This window comes from Ictidomys tridecemlineatus, chromosome 4 (assembly GCF_052094955.1).
Source record: "Ictidomys tridecemlineatus isolate mIctTri1 chromosome 4, mIctTri1.hap1, whole genome shotgun sequence".
Classification (NCBI taxonomy): domain Eukaryota; kingdom Metazoa; phylum Chordata; class Mammalia; order Rodentia; family Sciuridae; genus Ictidomys; species Ictidomys tridecemlineatus.
This window is the reverse complement of record NC_135480.1, coordinates 144,005,311-144,020,170: the sequence shown is the minus strand read 5'-3', so window position 1 is coordinate 144,020,170 and position 14,860 is coordinate 144,005,311. Positions and strand designations below refer to the sequence as shown.

The following is a 14,860-nucleotide window of genomic DNA, read 5'->3' as shown; positions in this document are numbered from 1 at the left end:
TCTTGGATAATTTGGACAATAATACAGATAGTCCATTCTCTTAACCCAGCAGGCAGGAATTCCATAAGTATTGGAGACATGAATGGATGAATGGAAGAAATGAATTAAGTCTGTTCTTGACCAAAGTTCTAGTCTTTCTGACTACAGCCCTAAAACTTTGTCATTCATATTTCTCAAAAAAAAAGTCTTATTTAATTGATAACTTGGTTCCTGACCATTGTTAAGTAGCTTTTATACCAAGTTTCTGTTTTCAGAGATCCTCTTTCCACAGTAGAAATGACATAAACCAAGATCATCTCCTTAGTTTATTTTTTTCTAGAGTCCTTAGCATGCTACATTAACCTGACAAAGCTTAATCTTGTGTTCATTTCACAATACATTTCATGCAGTTCACAGCTGTGATTGGTTTTACATTGACATTACACATGTTTCGATTCAGCCATGTGAAAAGAATATTCTTAATGGAGTTTGTCTCTGAAAACTGTCCAAGCTTAAATAAGCATCTGAGCAGTTCGCTCTATTCTGAAGTGCAGTCTCTCTTTAAAATGCAAGAAGGATTTTTAATGTAAGAGTATAATGTCCCTGTTTATAGTCCATTTGCAACTGAACCACTTCCTTTAGGTTTCACATATCCTGAGGAATCCTCTTTTACAAAAACGCATTCAAGTATACTAGATTATTTAATATTCCAGGTTGAGTTTAGGAGCAAGGCTGACCTTCAGCTTTATATCCCCAAATAAATCTCCCACGGACCCCAGCCTTCCCAGCACTATTCTTTGCATTAGACTCTCTTTTACAATAAACATTCAGCACTAAAGCCACAGAGCAGAGCTATTTGGCATTTTCCAGTGAAGTGCAAGAAATTAAATAAGTTATGTTTTTTTATTGCTAATGTATAGAATATCAAGCACAGTCACTTTGTCAAACAGAAGGAAAGGGTATACACTAGATGTGGCCTCTCCTGGGGCACCCCAGGGTTGAAATGCACAGAAAGTGTCACCTGGTCACCACCCATGCACTACCACTCTAAGAGGATGTGTTGAGTATTCTGGAGTCGGAGGAGTCAGACCTCTCGTCATAGTCATCCTCGGTGTAAATGGACTGCTTTGTCACAATTGGACACCCATCCTCAGGAATGGAGATCCGAGGGTCTTCCGAGGCGCGGGTGGGGAGGACGGGCGAGCTTCTGAAAACGCTGGTGGAGTTACTGGGGAAGGGACTGACATACTGGGACCTCAGCTGGTACTGCTGCTGCAGCGTCATGGTGTTCCACAGGGTGACATCGTTGGGCAAAAAGGGGCTTGACTGGTTTCTTGCCAGTGTGTTCCTCAGCATCAGTGGGTACCGGGGTGGCTGGGGGAAAGGGTGCTGCAGAGGCACGGCCAAGGGGTTGGGGACAATATTACTAGAGTCCGCAGAAAACCTCAACGTGTCTGGGACTCTAAAGGCGGAGCCCACGGACCATTTGGACGAAGAGATGGGGTAGGAGCTCAAGGTGTGTTCAAAGATGTGCCCGTTAGACGGCAGCACGAGGCTCTCGGCTTCCGCAGAAGTTCGCTCAGCACCGCTCACTGAAGACCGGCTGGACAGAAGGACTTCCACAGCGCTCACCAGGTCCCCGCCGCAGCCTTTCAGGATGAGCTCCAGCACCGTGGGCTTCTGGTTGGGGAAGATCTTTTTCAACACTTCAAGCGGGGGTCTGTTGGCTTTCAGGCTGAAAGGCAGAGACACGGTCCCTGATGGGCCCTCAATCAGGAGGTGATTCTGCTCGGCGTGGTACTTGGGGCTGCCAGGCCTACTCTCTGGGTTGCCTCCGTTTTTCTGGACGGCGTAGCCCCCTTCATCCACCGACACTATTTCTGGGCTCTCAGGGGTGAAGCAGCTCTTACTCTTAGCCACATCTGGGGAGCTCCTCTGGTCCGTGTCTTTGTCACTGAAGACCTCAGCATTGTCTGCAGAGTTGCCATCTCCAAGTCGTTCTTCAGTCAGATCTGAAAAGCAGAGAACAGCTGAGTTAATCCTTTCCTGATGTGCATAAAGAGGAACAGATGTGTTCAGGAGAGAGCTGTACACAGGCTTCTTGGAAGAGGAAATGCATCTCAGTGGGTCATAACATACTACCATCCTAGAAAAAAAAAATCGAAACTACATCACTGACAAATGGGGAAAAAAAACCTGTAAATAAAATCTAAAATCAGAGTGGTTTCTCAGAATGCTGTGTCCATGAAAGCTTGCCTTAAACACAGAACAGCTATGTGATCCTATAACCATGGAAGACCTGGCTTTGGAGCAGTAATAGCCTCTGTGAGTCTGAACTGGGGAGGGGAGCACCAGAGTACAACCCAGGGAAGCAGGAAAAGCAGCCCTGGCTTGTCCTCCAGCTCCCCTTCTGAAGGTGAGGAGGTCCCTTTGTAATCCAGGACATCATCAGCTGTTGCACAACCGGCATACCTATAGGGAATTTTAATATTTCAAATCTGTTTCCCCATAAGCTGATTTGTGTTAATATGTCTCTGTGTACCAGACAGTGTGCTTCACCAGGTTGCCATGTACAACAACTAGTAAATGGGATTTCCAGAGCAAAAGAAAGATACCACTATAGAGTTGAAATCTTTTTTAAAAAATCCTACTCAGAGGGCCTGGCAAACTCAGTTGCCTGTAACCTGCACTAGAGGGCAAACAAAACCAGTTGTGAATTCTGGACAGCTGGACAGGTTGCTGGAGAGGAAAAAGGAAATGGCTGGAAAGGGTTTGTGAGACTGTACAGGGAGTAACACCCATCAGTGACACCACAGATCCACAGACCCACATCCATGGGTAGCAACAGGTAGATATGTCTGTTTTGTTAGTAAAGGTCATAAAAATGACTTAAAGGTAGATTGATTGATTGATTGATTTTTGCAGTGCTGGGGTCTGGAACCAGGGCCTCTTGCTTGCTAGGCAAGCACTCTACCATTAAGTCATACTCCCAGCCGCCAAAGTAGCTTTTGGATTATATTAAAAGAAGAAGGGAAAAAACTTCCCCAATAAAGCTGAGACTTGCTATGAAATAAACCAGTTGCAAATTTGACATTTTGACCTAAGACATTGCCCCCAATATGGGCCAGTATTACAGTGCTAAACAGGCAGAAAGAAGAGGGTAAGAGTGGGTTGTTTTATAGTAGTAAATTCTAACAGACCTCTATAATAAAGGGACCTATTTTTTAAACTAACAAGCAATATACATATAGAGTTTTATTCTCTTTTAAAAAACATGCATTTAGGGGGGCTGGGCTGTAGCTCAATGGTACAGCACTTGCCTAGCATGCATGAGGCACTGGGTTTGATCCTTGGCACCACATAAAAATAAACAAAATAAAGGCATTCTATATATCTATAACTAAAAAAATTTTTTTTAATTAAACTTTTTTTTAAAAAAAGCACATACTTGGACTGGGGCTGTAGCTCAGTAGTAGAGCACTAGCCTAGCATGTTCAAGGCCCTTGGTTGATCCCCAGCACCACAAAAACAAAAACATAACAAACAACAAAATGCTATACATATATACTAATTGTGGCTACTCAATCCAGGGTAACTGATCTGAAGATAAAAATTCCTAATGACTCTGTCTACTGTTGGCTTGCCTATGTTTTCATCTGCCCTTCCTGAATAGCCTCATTGTCGTCCTCTCTGTGGGCACACCTGATCATGAGCAGATAGCCAGCCGGTGAAATTTCATCAAAGCAGCTTCCAGAAACTATCTTCTCCTATTTATTGTTGTTTATTTTAAAAACCTGAAACAAAGGCCCATTTATGAACGTTTTTCTAATGTGGCATGTGTTTTAAGTATAAATGAAAAACAAGACTTTGGTTTCTTACATGACAATAAATACAAGTAAAACATTAAGTATGTTTTAAAATATTTTTATATGTGTACAACTTTTGATCATAAATCGGATACAAATTCACACTTATGCAAATTTAATTAAACTGTTTCTTTTTCAATACAAAACATTAAGTACCCAATATGGGGCTCATTTGCAATCCACACACATGAAGCCAGCTTTGCTTTGTTTGATGACTCTGGAACACAACCTATCTTTACAAGAAAATTTGACATCTTCTCTCCTACAACTTCCTAGATCAGGGACCCCAACATTCTCTTCCCAGTTATTGTAGTATATGAATCCATCTCCCTAATCCACAAGACAAAAACAGCAACAAAAGTTTCTATGGATTCACATTCTAAATAATCAACTATACCTATTCAAATTTTCCTTACAACCCCATACATATCTCTTGTCTGTTTCTCTATTATTAAACGCTGGAAAATGAGTAGACAGTGATAGTATGTTGACTCAGCAATGAAATGGGAATACAATTGGACTTTGGCCCTTATTTAATGGAGCTTGAGAAAACAAGTCCAGTACTCTAGCCAGGTAAATATGGACATAAGATAATGTTTGAAATATTATATGTCTCCAAACCCTTTTGTTGTTTAATTTTAGCTTATCAGCATCAGGTATTTATATTCCTTTCATATGCAAGACATGGAGGGAAATAGAATAAAGAGTGGAAAATATCAGGAAGTATAAGATTCATCCCTAACATGTAGAACCTATTATTTGGGGGGGAAATAGGATGCACATGCAGCAGGTAAAGCAAATGTAGCCAGGCAAGACTTTCTAAGCATCCAACATGATGTACGTTGTAAACCAATGTTCTATCAGGACTATGTACAATAGCTACTGGTATAAGCAACACAAATGTTCATCAACAGATGAATGAATAAATAAAAGGCAGCACATACATATGATGGAATATTACTCAGCCCCTAAAGAGAATGAAATTCTGATACAAGCTACAACATGGTTAAACCTTGAAAACATTATGCTATCTGAAATAAGTTGGACACAAAAAGAAAAATAGTATGACCCTACTCTTATGAGATACCTAGAATGGGCAAATACATAAAGACAGAAAATAGAATGGTAATCATCAGGGGTGGAGGAAGAGAGAATGGGGGGTTACTGTTTAATGCATGAGGAGTTTCAGTTTAGGATGATGAAGAAGTTCTAGAAATGGCTGGTATTGATAGCTGAACAACCACTGAATTGTATACCTAAAATGGCTAATATGGAATGCTTTATGTTATATAATTTTTATCACAACACAAAAGAAAAAATATAATACATAGTAATCAGAAACATAGGAGATGGTGAGGATTTTTTAAAACTTTTTTAGTTGTAATTGGACTATATCTTTATTTATTTATTTTTATGTGGTGCTGAGGATTGAACCCAGTGCCTCACAGGTGCAAGGTAAGTGCTTTACCACTGAGCTACAGCCCCAGCCCCAGGATTTTTTTAAGTAAAAGCAATGACGTTTCTTCTTGGGAATAAAGGGTGTATTAGGATAGCTAGAAAGCTCAAAACTCAGCTATTTCTTTAAAATGTGAACCTAAAAATAGCTTTGTGGTTTTTAAGAAATATTTTTTAGTTGTTCATGGACCTTTACTTTATTTATGTATTTGTATGCTGTGCTGAGAATCGAACCCAGTGCCTCACACATACTAGGCAAGTGTTCTATCACTGCACTACAATCCCAACCCCAGCTTTGTGTTTTAAAAGGTAAATTTTACTCATCTTGAATGTGTTTCAAACACTGGGAACATTTCAGGAAAAAAAATGTTTAAATCTCTCAACCAAATTCACTCTTCCATAGTGTACTTTAAGTCTCCCAAAGAGGTAGAGTGACCCAAAGAGCAGAAGGTTAGTTGAGAGAATTAGAGAATGTGATTCTGACTAATCTAATAGATCTACATTACAAAAATAAAGCATTTTTTAAAGGTGACAACAGATATATTCTCCCTATCCACTGGATACTAGATGGCAGGATTATAAGTCCAAATCCTCTTTGTAAGTCCAAAATTCCACTTTTGTATCCAGTTTCCTAGGTTCTGCAGGTTACAGGAGGTCCCAGATCACAGGAGCGCCTTTCTGTTGGTTGTGCTAGCTTTGGTCCCTGCCAGGGCACCATGTACTTTGGTTACTTCTTAAGAAGGGTGAGAGGTGGTACCAATCATCCACCCTTCTCCACAGGTTTCTTGGCTGACCAGCACTCTCCATTTGGGTATCCAGGCTATAGCTAAAAAGTGAGAAATGCTGACAGGATGTCAAAAGAATCAAATCTACAAACTCAGGGCATCCCAATCAACTAAGCTCAGCACTGCTTATGCTGCGTTCAAAGGAAAGATAGAAGATAATGAAAGAAACAAGGTCCAAAGTTCAAACACCTGAGCAGCACATAAAGTCCTATTAGGAGGTCCAGGGCCAACAGAATCCTCATCCACATCCAAGGTTATTGGGGTTTCAAAATTGAGCAAAGAAAGACTGGCCTCCAAACTTACACCAAGGTAACTCCTCATCCAACAATAATTTCAGAAAGGTAGAATATATAGTGCCTGCAAGTTTGTGGCACTATGGTGGCTAGGACTTGGTTGTATTAATGTACCTAAACTAAATGCATTATAAATTATTCTATTTTAAATATAGATTTTTCAGAAGTAATTATAGAGGGTAAGTTTTGAGTTGTGATAAATTGTAATTTAATAACAGGTGTTTCTTTACATCTCTAAATTTTTTTTTCTAAATGGACTTTACAAACTGTTCAAGTTGGTTTAAAATACAAAGGCCTTTCTAGATGATGAAATATGAAACTGCCAACTAACAAAATGAAACAGGAAATGCTCCTGAAACACTTTCCTGTCTTTCTTCTTGAAACTGAGACCCCCAATTCCTAGAACATAAGGAGTAAGAGTATATTTCAACTGATATTTTAAACTCTAGTATTTGGGTAGAGAAAGCTAAAGCTACTAGTCAAAAAGTAGAAAGAAATCAATTTTATCTGATATTATAAATCAGTAATTGATGTTCATAGAATGTGCTATTTCTAATGTAAAACATTCAAATGTTTCTAAAATTTTTACTAAACATTTGTGATTAGATTTCCTATTTCATGGCAAAAATACAACTGTCTCTGAAATAAGCTTTTCACTAATGTAATGATTTTTTGAAACAAGTAGATATTCAATTAAGAAAAAAAGTTTTTTATGGATAATAATGTGACCAACTTTAAAATGTGTATGCCATAAGAGTCATGAGACTTTTTTTAACTGCAAAACTTTTAACTAAGTAGAGAAAAATAATGATTTACATAAAAAGCTATTTCAAAATCCAGAATTACAGTTTGCAAAATCTAATTTTCTCTGGATTTTATTTTTCATATAAAAACACAATTCTGTAAAAAAAAAATCTATGTATTCATTTTGAGTATTTTGAGAAAGACCACCACACATATAAAACAAACATTCTGCACAAAACACATAAAAAACATCTTTCTGACTTAAATGTCATGAATTTTCTTCATTCTACCCAATTATATCTACAAAAACGAAATATATCTGACAACCAAAATGAAAACCCAAAAGCTCTGGAATAAGAGAGCAACTTCCTTGCTCAGTATCAAAGTTCTGTTCACTTAAGCTTTGGTAATGCACCTTTTAGTAACAGTTCCCTGACAGGTAGATTTCTAAGCCTAGCATTTCATAGCAATAGCAGAAGAACACAGGCTCTGGAGGGACCTCTGCCCAGTCAGTATTCTAACCAGGGACAAGCTTTCACACTTTCTGCAACTGTTGTTAGCTCACACTAGAGGTGATGACTCATAAAAAGCTGAATGGTTGGAAATTTTAAGTGTAACAGGTAATGAATCTTGGTCTAAAATCTTTCCTTTTCTTCCTGGGGGCAGGATTTGTATGCTTTGCTTCTAAAAATCATTAGCAACACTAGTTTCCTTATATATAAAGGAATCAAGATGGTTCCCTGGGATCAATGTTTTGAGGGGCCATTGGTATCAAGGACAGGGTTGGCTTAAGGGAGTATAGTTTGTGACTGTGGACTTCATATATCTTGCAAAATTTTAGTTTTGATCTCTATCTCAACTCAGAAGGGAGCACTTTTCAAGAAGTAGAGGAGAAATTACCTTCAAATCTACCTGTTTATTTCTAATTTACAAAAATACAGCTGGTTACTCATTTATCCCTCTATTTAACAAATACTCTTAAATCCTTTACTATGCACTGTGCTAGGTAAGATTATACACAGATGATCATCAAAACATTACCTTTAGGCCACCAAGGTATTTATGGTTTACTAACTAATCCTGTAAAATTCCAAGTTATCTGCTCAGTTGGTCAGATTTTACCATGAAACACAGCAAGAAACTCAGAAGCCAGCAGTCCGGCAGACTAGTGTCTTCATGGGTGGAAATATTGTTGTAAACATTTACACTTAAAGACTATGGATGCTACAGACATGAACACTGAACGAAACAAAATAATCATCAGTGGAGAAAAGTAGAACTTTGATATCAGCTTGTAAAATCTATGTGTGCCTAGTAATTACAATCAAGAAATTGTAGATTGTATGGACAATTGGTGTCCTGGGTGTTGTTTTTCATAATGTTATTGTTACCTGGTAGTTGATTGAGGTTTTTATAGCTGTTTAACTGCATAATAAAATAGGGGGAACCCCGCCTACTTATGTTTTTGTTTCTCTTCTGAGTACAGTAGTATGTGTTGCTTGAAGGGATGTGGGAGTCTGGTCACAACCTAACACAGATACAGAGTGATGGACCTATGATGACTGAGGCCCACCAGACAGAGCCCACAGGACTAGACAAGGGGGTCCCAGAACTTGAGAGGCTAATGGCTGAGGGGTTAAAAGGTGAAACAAGGGAGGAAAGCAAGAGGGGAAGAAGTAAAGAAGAAAAGGAGAGAGGAGGCAGGCCGGCAAATGGATTTTCACCAGGCTCTGTCTTCCTCCCTGTGAGGAAGAAGTGCAACATTTCCAGAAAGGGGCTCCAAGTCCTCCAGGGACTTTGATTTATGAAGATTTACTCCCTTTCCCTCTGTAAGGCTGTTAGCAGAAAGTGCTGACTGGCTGCAGCAAAGAATTTCTCATCAATGCTCTTTGATTGTATTTTGCAAACAAAATGCCTGTTGCTTGGTAACATTTCACTTGAGCCTGACCTTCTCCGAAAGTTATTGCTATCAGATTCGATTTACACTGTCCTCCTGTGATTACTGTAATCTTTTAAACCCGGGAGTTCATCCATCAGGGAAAAGAAAAGTTGGTTGTGTAAGTGGAGAGCACGGCTATCCGCCAGATTTATAACACTGGGAGTGTGCTGGGGGGAGACTCTTCCCCGGAGGGCAGTGGACTCTGGTTCCCAGACGTGGAACACTCTGGGTTTTCCTGCCCGCCCAGTTCTCAGGCCATAAGATGGACACCAGCCTCCCGGTGGCCCTCGAGGCAACTGGTTCTGCTAAGTTCTGCAGCCTAGGGTGGCTAAAATAACCAGATGCCCAGTTAAGTCCCAGTAATAGCTGACTTTTTTTTTTTTTTTTTTTTTTTTTTTTGTGGTGGTGGTGGTGGTGGTGTAATGGGGAGGTCGGTTAGCATGCTTTTTGCTAAATCTGGCACGCCAATTCAGGGCTCCTTTGGACTGAAAAAGAAGTCCCGTAGACTGTGGGTGAAGGAGCAGCGTCCCTGAGGCCGAGTGCAGGAATGGCTGGGTCACGGCTAGAGCCTGCTCTTTGGCGGACACTGCACCGGGTTCCCCAGTAGCTGAGAGTTAAGAAGGACCGGGGCCCAGAGAAGCGACCCCACAAACGATCGCTCCCTGTCATTCGGTCCAGGGAGAGGAAAGGGAGAGCCAGGGTCCCTGTCCCAGGCCAGCTGCTCCCCCTGCCCCATCCACGCCCACCGCCCTGCACCAAGCGCTCTTAGCTGTGGGTGCACCCGCCTGCAAGACCAAGGGCTAGAACGTCCCAAACCACCCCCGCCGGCTACGCCGCGGAGTCCCACCCCAGCCAGGTTTGAAAGAGGCAGTCACATTTTTTTTTTTTTACCTAGTTGGTTTTTGCTTTTTAAGCCCTCACTTCCAGACTTAGTTTTTCATTTCATAGGTACATTCACAAGCGACTTTTCTTTCCTGCTTCTTTCTTCCCTCCTAGCCTGCAGTCACAGAAAATTTCCGTTCCTGGCCTGGATGAGTATTCCCCTAACAGCTATTATATTTGCAGATGCTTCTATTTCGGAGAAACTTTTTTTTTTTCAAAAAAGCAAAATTAAGCCGGGCTCCGTGATGCATGCCTGTAATCCCAGCAGCTCCAGAGGCTGAAGTAGGAGGATCACAAGTTCAAAGCCAGCCTCAGCGAGGCCCTAAGCAACTTAGTGAGACCATGTCTCAAAATAAAAATCATAAAAAAGGCTCCGGATGTGGTTAAATGCCCCTGGAGTTCAATCCCTGGTGCCAACAAAACAAAACACCCAAAATTTAAATTAGGAAGCAAATGGGGGAAGACCCAATCAAACTGAAGCTGAAAACCCAGAGCAAGCATAAAAATGTAAAGATGCCCAGAGCAAAGAAGAGGCATGAGATAAAATAAAACAAAGGCAGTTTCTTCAAATCTTCTAACTTGTCTCCCTGTAGTTAATCTTGTCCTCTCCTTTCAGAAGAAATAGACTGGAAAGGAGGTCTACTTTCCTACTTGATCCTGTTCTCTTAATTCTAACCAAATATGTTTTGATTTCTTTCTCCCTTAAGAACATTTAAAAATTTTTGTATACATATTTATTTTGATGTCAGATATAGACCTAAGAACAATCTACAGCCACAGATCATTCCTGTCCAGGTACCACGGGCTTTGGCCACCCAGGACACTCTACTGGAGGAAAAGTTGGGGATAGGTAAAAGTTTAGGCTAAAAAGCCACAACACAGGATTGTAACTTCAGCTTCTCACCTTGGCTGTGACCCTTAACTTCCCTCAGCTCTGGAGCCCATGGTCCTGAAAGGCTGTGGAGGCTGGTTGAGACTGCTGATTCAGACATACTAACAGCTGAAAGATGTCCCTGCTTCCTGTGATATTTTCATGGGGGGAGGGGAATGAGGAAAAGTAGAGGGAATTTAGGAGAATAAGTGAATTCCATAGTATGTATAAAGAAACTAATTTACAATTTGAGGCTTAATCAAAAATCTAGTAATTCCAAGTCAGTAATTGATAGTAATCATTGATAGTGCAGAAGAAATCTACACTTAAAAAGACAAAAAGAATATTACAAAAAGAAATCTCAAAGATTTCTAGAGAGGAAAAACATTCTATGAGCTGGTGGTACCTTCATTTCTATCCAAGAAAAAAAAAAGAAAATCTCTCTACTGCTATGTTCTACAGAGGCCTTTTGCCCTGCAAAAAGGCTAGCCACATTCATTAACTCAAAGTTCACAAAGAAACAGATCTGCATCATTTGCCAGAAGATAGAGATTTCTATGCATGAGTATTTACTGTACTTGTGGATCTACCTTTCGAATACAGCTTTGCTTACTCTGTATATATTGTGAGCTACTTATAAAGGAGTATGATATGCTTCTAAATATCCCTGATATGTTACATCAAATACATTAAATATAACTGCCCCCTCAAAAAGGTGTAACCCATATAACAACAAGCATTCTCAGCCAGTTTTCTCTAACTTAAACCCCAAATAGACTTTCTCTTTATGTACACTGCATAGAATGGGTTTGCCTGTGTGCTTATAATTCCTAGTGAAAAATAATTATCTGCTCTTTTCCTGTCCCACTTCATTGGATAGGTGACTGGCTATTAAAAAAAAAAGTATTACGCGGTCAAACTGAATGAAAGAAACTGAAACAAAAGTTGTGCAAATCAACATACAAGGTATATGGTAGGCTGGCAGCCTAGCCCTAGGATTGCTGGCTCAATCCCTCAAAATAATCACTCGGACCTCTCCTTCCAATTACTTGTTTTCAATTTGGAGGGCTCAGACTATTCCTGAAAACTTGTTAGAAGAGCACCAGGTTGGGTTTGTCCACTTGAAATCTGTTTCCTTTTTTTATTACTCCAAAGCATGTGTCCTGCTGCTTTTGCAGCTCCAACCCCACCTTCCTTCTTGGCCTCTTTACTATTACTCCTTCCCTAGCTCTTTTGAATTTGGTAATTCTTTATAAACCATGAACTTTTGGATAATAAAAGAACAATCAGAAGAGCACAGGATGTGAAAGGAATCCTCTCTTGGACAAGAACCACAGAAACCAATGCCACATTACAGTGGGATTGTAGGACAGGCAGTCACTGCAAAATGCTACCTCTGACATGAACTCAGAAACCTGCTCTAGTTCTGGTGGCAACGGACCCAGGGAAACTGGAAAAGGAAAAATTAAGAAAATAGGTTAGCCTATAATCACTTCTAGAGTGAGTCCAAACTCTCCTAGTTCCCTTGTTCAAATCTTAAGACAAACAAGGAAGGCAAACAACCTTAAGGAACAAAAAGCAAAACCAAAAATTCCTCTTTTGCCCTCTCTTGTTACTCCCTGGCAAATTTGTATATATGAGGAGATGCAGGAACAAAAGGGACAACTCGAGGGCATGTCCTGAGGAATATTCTGCTTTGGACTAAATATCTGAAAAACCCATGTGCAGTAAACTCTTCTGTCCTTAAAACACTCAGTCCTGCCCTTCACATAAGCTGCTCTAAGCACTTCAGGCCTAACTGAGCAATGGGGCAGCAGAAGGAACCCTCCAGGCTACCATCAACTCACCAGTGAGTGTGCAGCTCCAACCAGCAATCCAGTGCTCCTGAAAATCTCTCAGGGAAACTATCTTTTGAGTTGTGGGGGAAGGCAATCACTCTTCCTGGGCTCAACTTAAGGAAAGGCTCTGAGCCTTCCGGTTCTTAATTGCAACACACCTGCTTCTTTGAGGAGATGGACTTTTTTTTTTCTTTGTACATTTGCCCCAGTGAAAGGGGAGCACTGAACACATTCCAGAGTTCCAAGAGCCATCAAAGGAAAGATTGGACTACCCAGACCAGGACAGAAGCTAGAGGTTTCCCAGGATGAAGAAGAATGAGACTCAACTTGGGAGTGCCACTCAGGAGGCCCACCTCCAGGGCTTAGGGCAGACCCCCACCCCCAATAAAGCATTGCAGAGGAGGCAGGGAAGAACAGCAGAGGAAAGGGGAGACAAGAAAGTCTTTGCTCCAGACCCAGAGTTTAGCAGCCTGAGGCCCAATCCAGCCTATAACCTGGGAAAGGGCTTGACAGAGTAGTTTTCCTCACTGTAGATAGTTTTGTTTTTATTTCTTTAAACCAGAAGGACAGCTCAGGTGGCCTGGCAAAGGGTGTTAAAGGACCTAGGCGGTTCTGCAAAAGAAGACTCTGGACACCCAAGATTCTCGGTCCACTATCAGGTTAGGAGTCTTTCGGGACCTTTTAAATTATCGTTCCTAAAAGGGGCTTCTTTAAACAAATCTCAGGAGACTGGAGGGCACTGGTCGCAGCTAAAAAGGATATGGGTTCCCCCAAGTTGGAGATAACACGTCCTCGCTCCAATTACCCTAGGCCAAGCTCAGAAGCATGTCCAGTCTGAAAGTCAGCCAAGCTTTGGACCTTGGCTTCTAAACTTCACCTCCCCACCCTCAAATGTGAGCTCCTCTAAAACGCGCAGCCAGGAAAAACTGGTCACACAATAATGAGTATGTGCACATGAGTTTAAATTTGGTCCTGTCTCGACTTCTCTATCCTTTGAATTTGACCAGTTCCCCTTAATCTGAGGAAGATGCATGGCGATGCTTGCCTTTCCCGCGGGGACCCAGAATCCAACTGCACGGGGTCCAGATCAAGGGAAAGTAAGAACCGGCCTAGTGGAGGTAGGCCTGGCCAGACAAACTTCCCAAACTTGCCTCCCCAGCAGAACCACAGCAGACGTTCAAGTTTCCCACACGCCTGGCCAAGCTCGCACACCGCAGACGCTCTTACCTGACTTGGCGAGTTGTGCCTGCAGCGCTCCGGGCTGGGGCTCGGCGGCCCAGCGTAGCGCGGCGGCCGCGGCCAAGTCAGCGGCTGGGCGCGGCGGCGGCGGCGGCGGCGGCGGTTGAGACTGCTGCGAGGTTGGAGGCGGCTGAGGGGTGGCAGCGGCGTCCCCAGGCGGCGGGGGCCCGGGCAGAGCGCGTAGCGAGTCGGGGATAAGGCTCTCCAAGCTCTCGTTGGCCTGCTGCCGGCGCAGCGCCACCTGCGCCGCCATGACTCTCTGCCTCTCAATGATAAGGATGCACTTCTCGCAGGTGCAGTCCTTGAAGCGACAGTAGCGTTTGTGGCCCTTGAGCCAGGAGAGCACGCCGTGGTTGCGGCAGCGCGCGCATTTTGGCGTGCGCTGCAGGGGCGCCCGCGGTGGCTGCGACACTGGGCCGCCCATGTACAGGTAGGGGGAGCCGTAGCCGTTCATGCCCTGGACTCCGGGAAGAGTTGGCGAGCTGGCGGCGGGGGCAGGCCAGCGGAGACTGGACAGCGGAGTTGGGGGGTCTGCTCAGGGTGCGGTCTCCGGGTGGCGCGACCCCTGGCAGCCCTGGAGGCCGCGTGCGTTCTGGGGAGGTCAGAGGTACTGCAGCCGACTCTCCAGTGGCGATCACAGCTTCGGCCTTACGGGTTCGTGTCCCCACCAATCCCCACGACAGCGACGTCTCTGCCGGTTGCTGCTTTGGGCTCAGAGCCCAGCCCGCAAGTCCTCCTAAGACGAGGCGTTGCGGCGGCTGCAAGGAGCCGGCGAGAGATCTGATTAAGGTCTGAGACAGCTGTCTGAAGCTTCGTTGCTTGCTGGCCAGGTCCAGCACCTCCTCCGCCTCCCTCTCTCAACCCCTCCTTCCTTCCCCCCGCCCCACCAGGGTCCTTGTCTCTTTGCACTCCCCACCCCACACCTTCCTTGCGCCCCTAAGGTCCCTGCACTTCACCTTCCTTGCCACC

The 14,860-nt window shown here is 42.9% G+C and overlaps 1 protein-coding gene across 1 annotated transcript; it reads right to left on the bottom strand.

Moving 5' to 3' along the window:
* Nucleotides 1–311: 311 nt before the first annotated feature.
* On the bottom strand, nucleotides 312–14,414 carry Dmrt3 (doublesex and mab-3 related transcription factor 3). The gene is made up of 2 exons (XM_005324084.3): nucleotides 13,880–14,414; nucleotides 312–1,991 (listed from the first exon to the last, which is right to left on the bottom strand). The coding sequence occupies exons 1-2, from the start codon at nucleotides 14,343–14,345 to the stop codon at nucleotides 1,027–1,029; spliced, it is 1,431 nt and encodes a 476-aa protein (XP_005324141.2). The 5' UTR covers nucleotides 14,346–14,414; the 3' UTR covers nucleotides 312–1,026.
* Nucleotides 14,415–14,860: the final 446 nt, after the last annotated feature.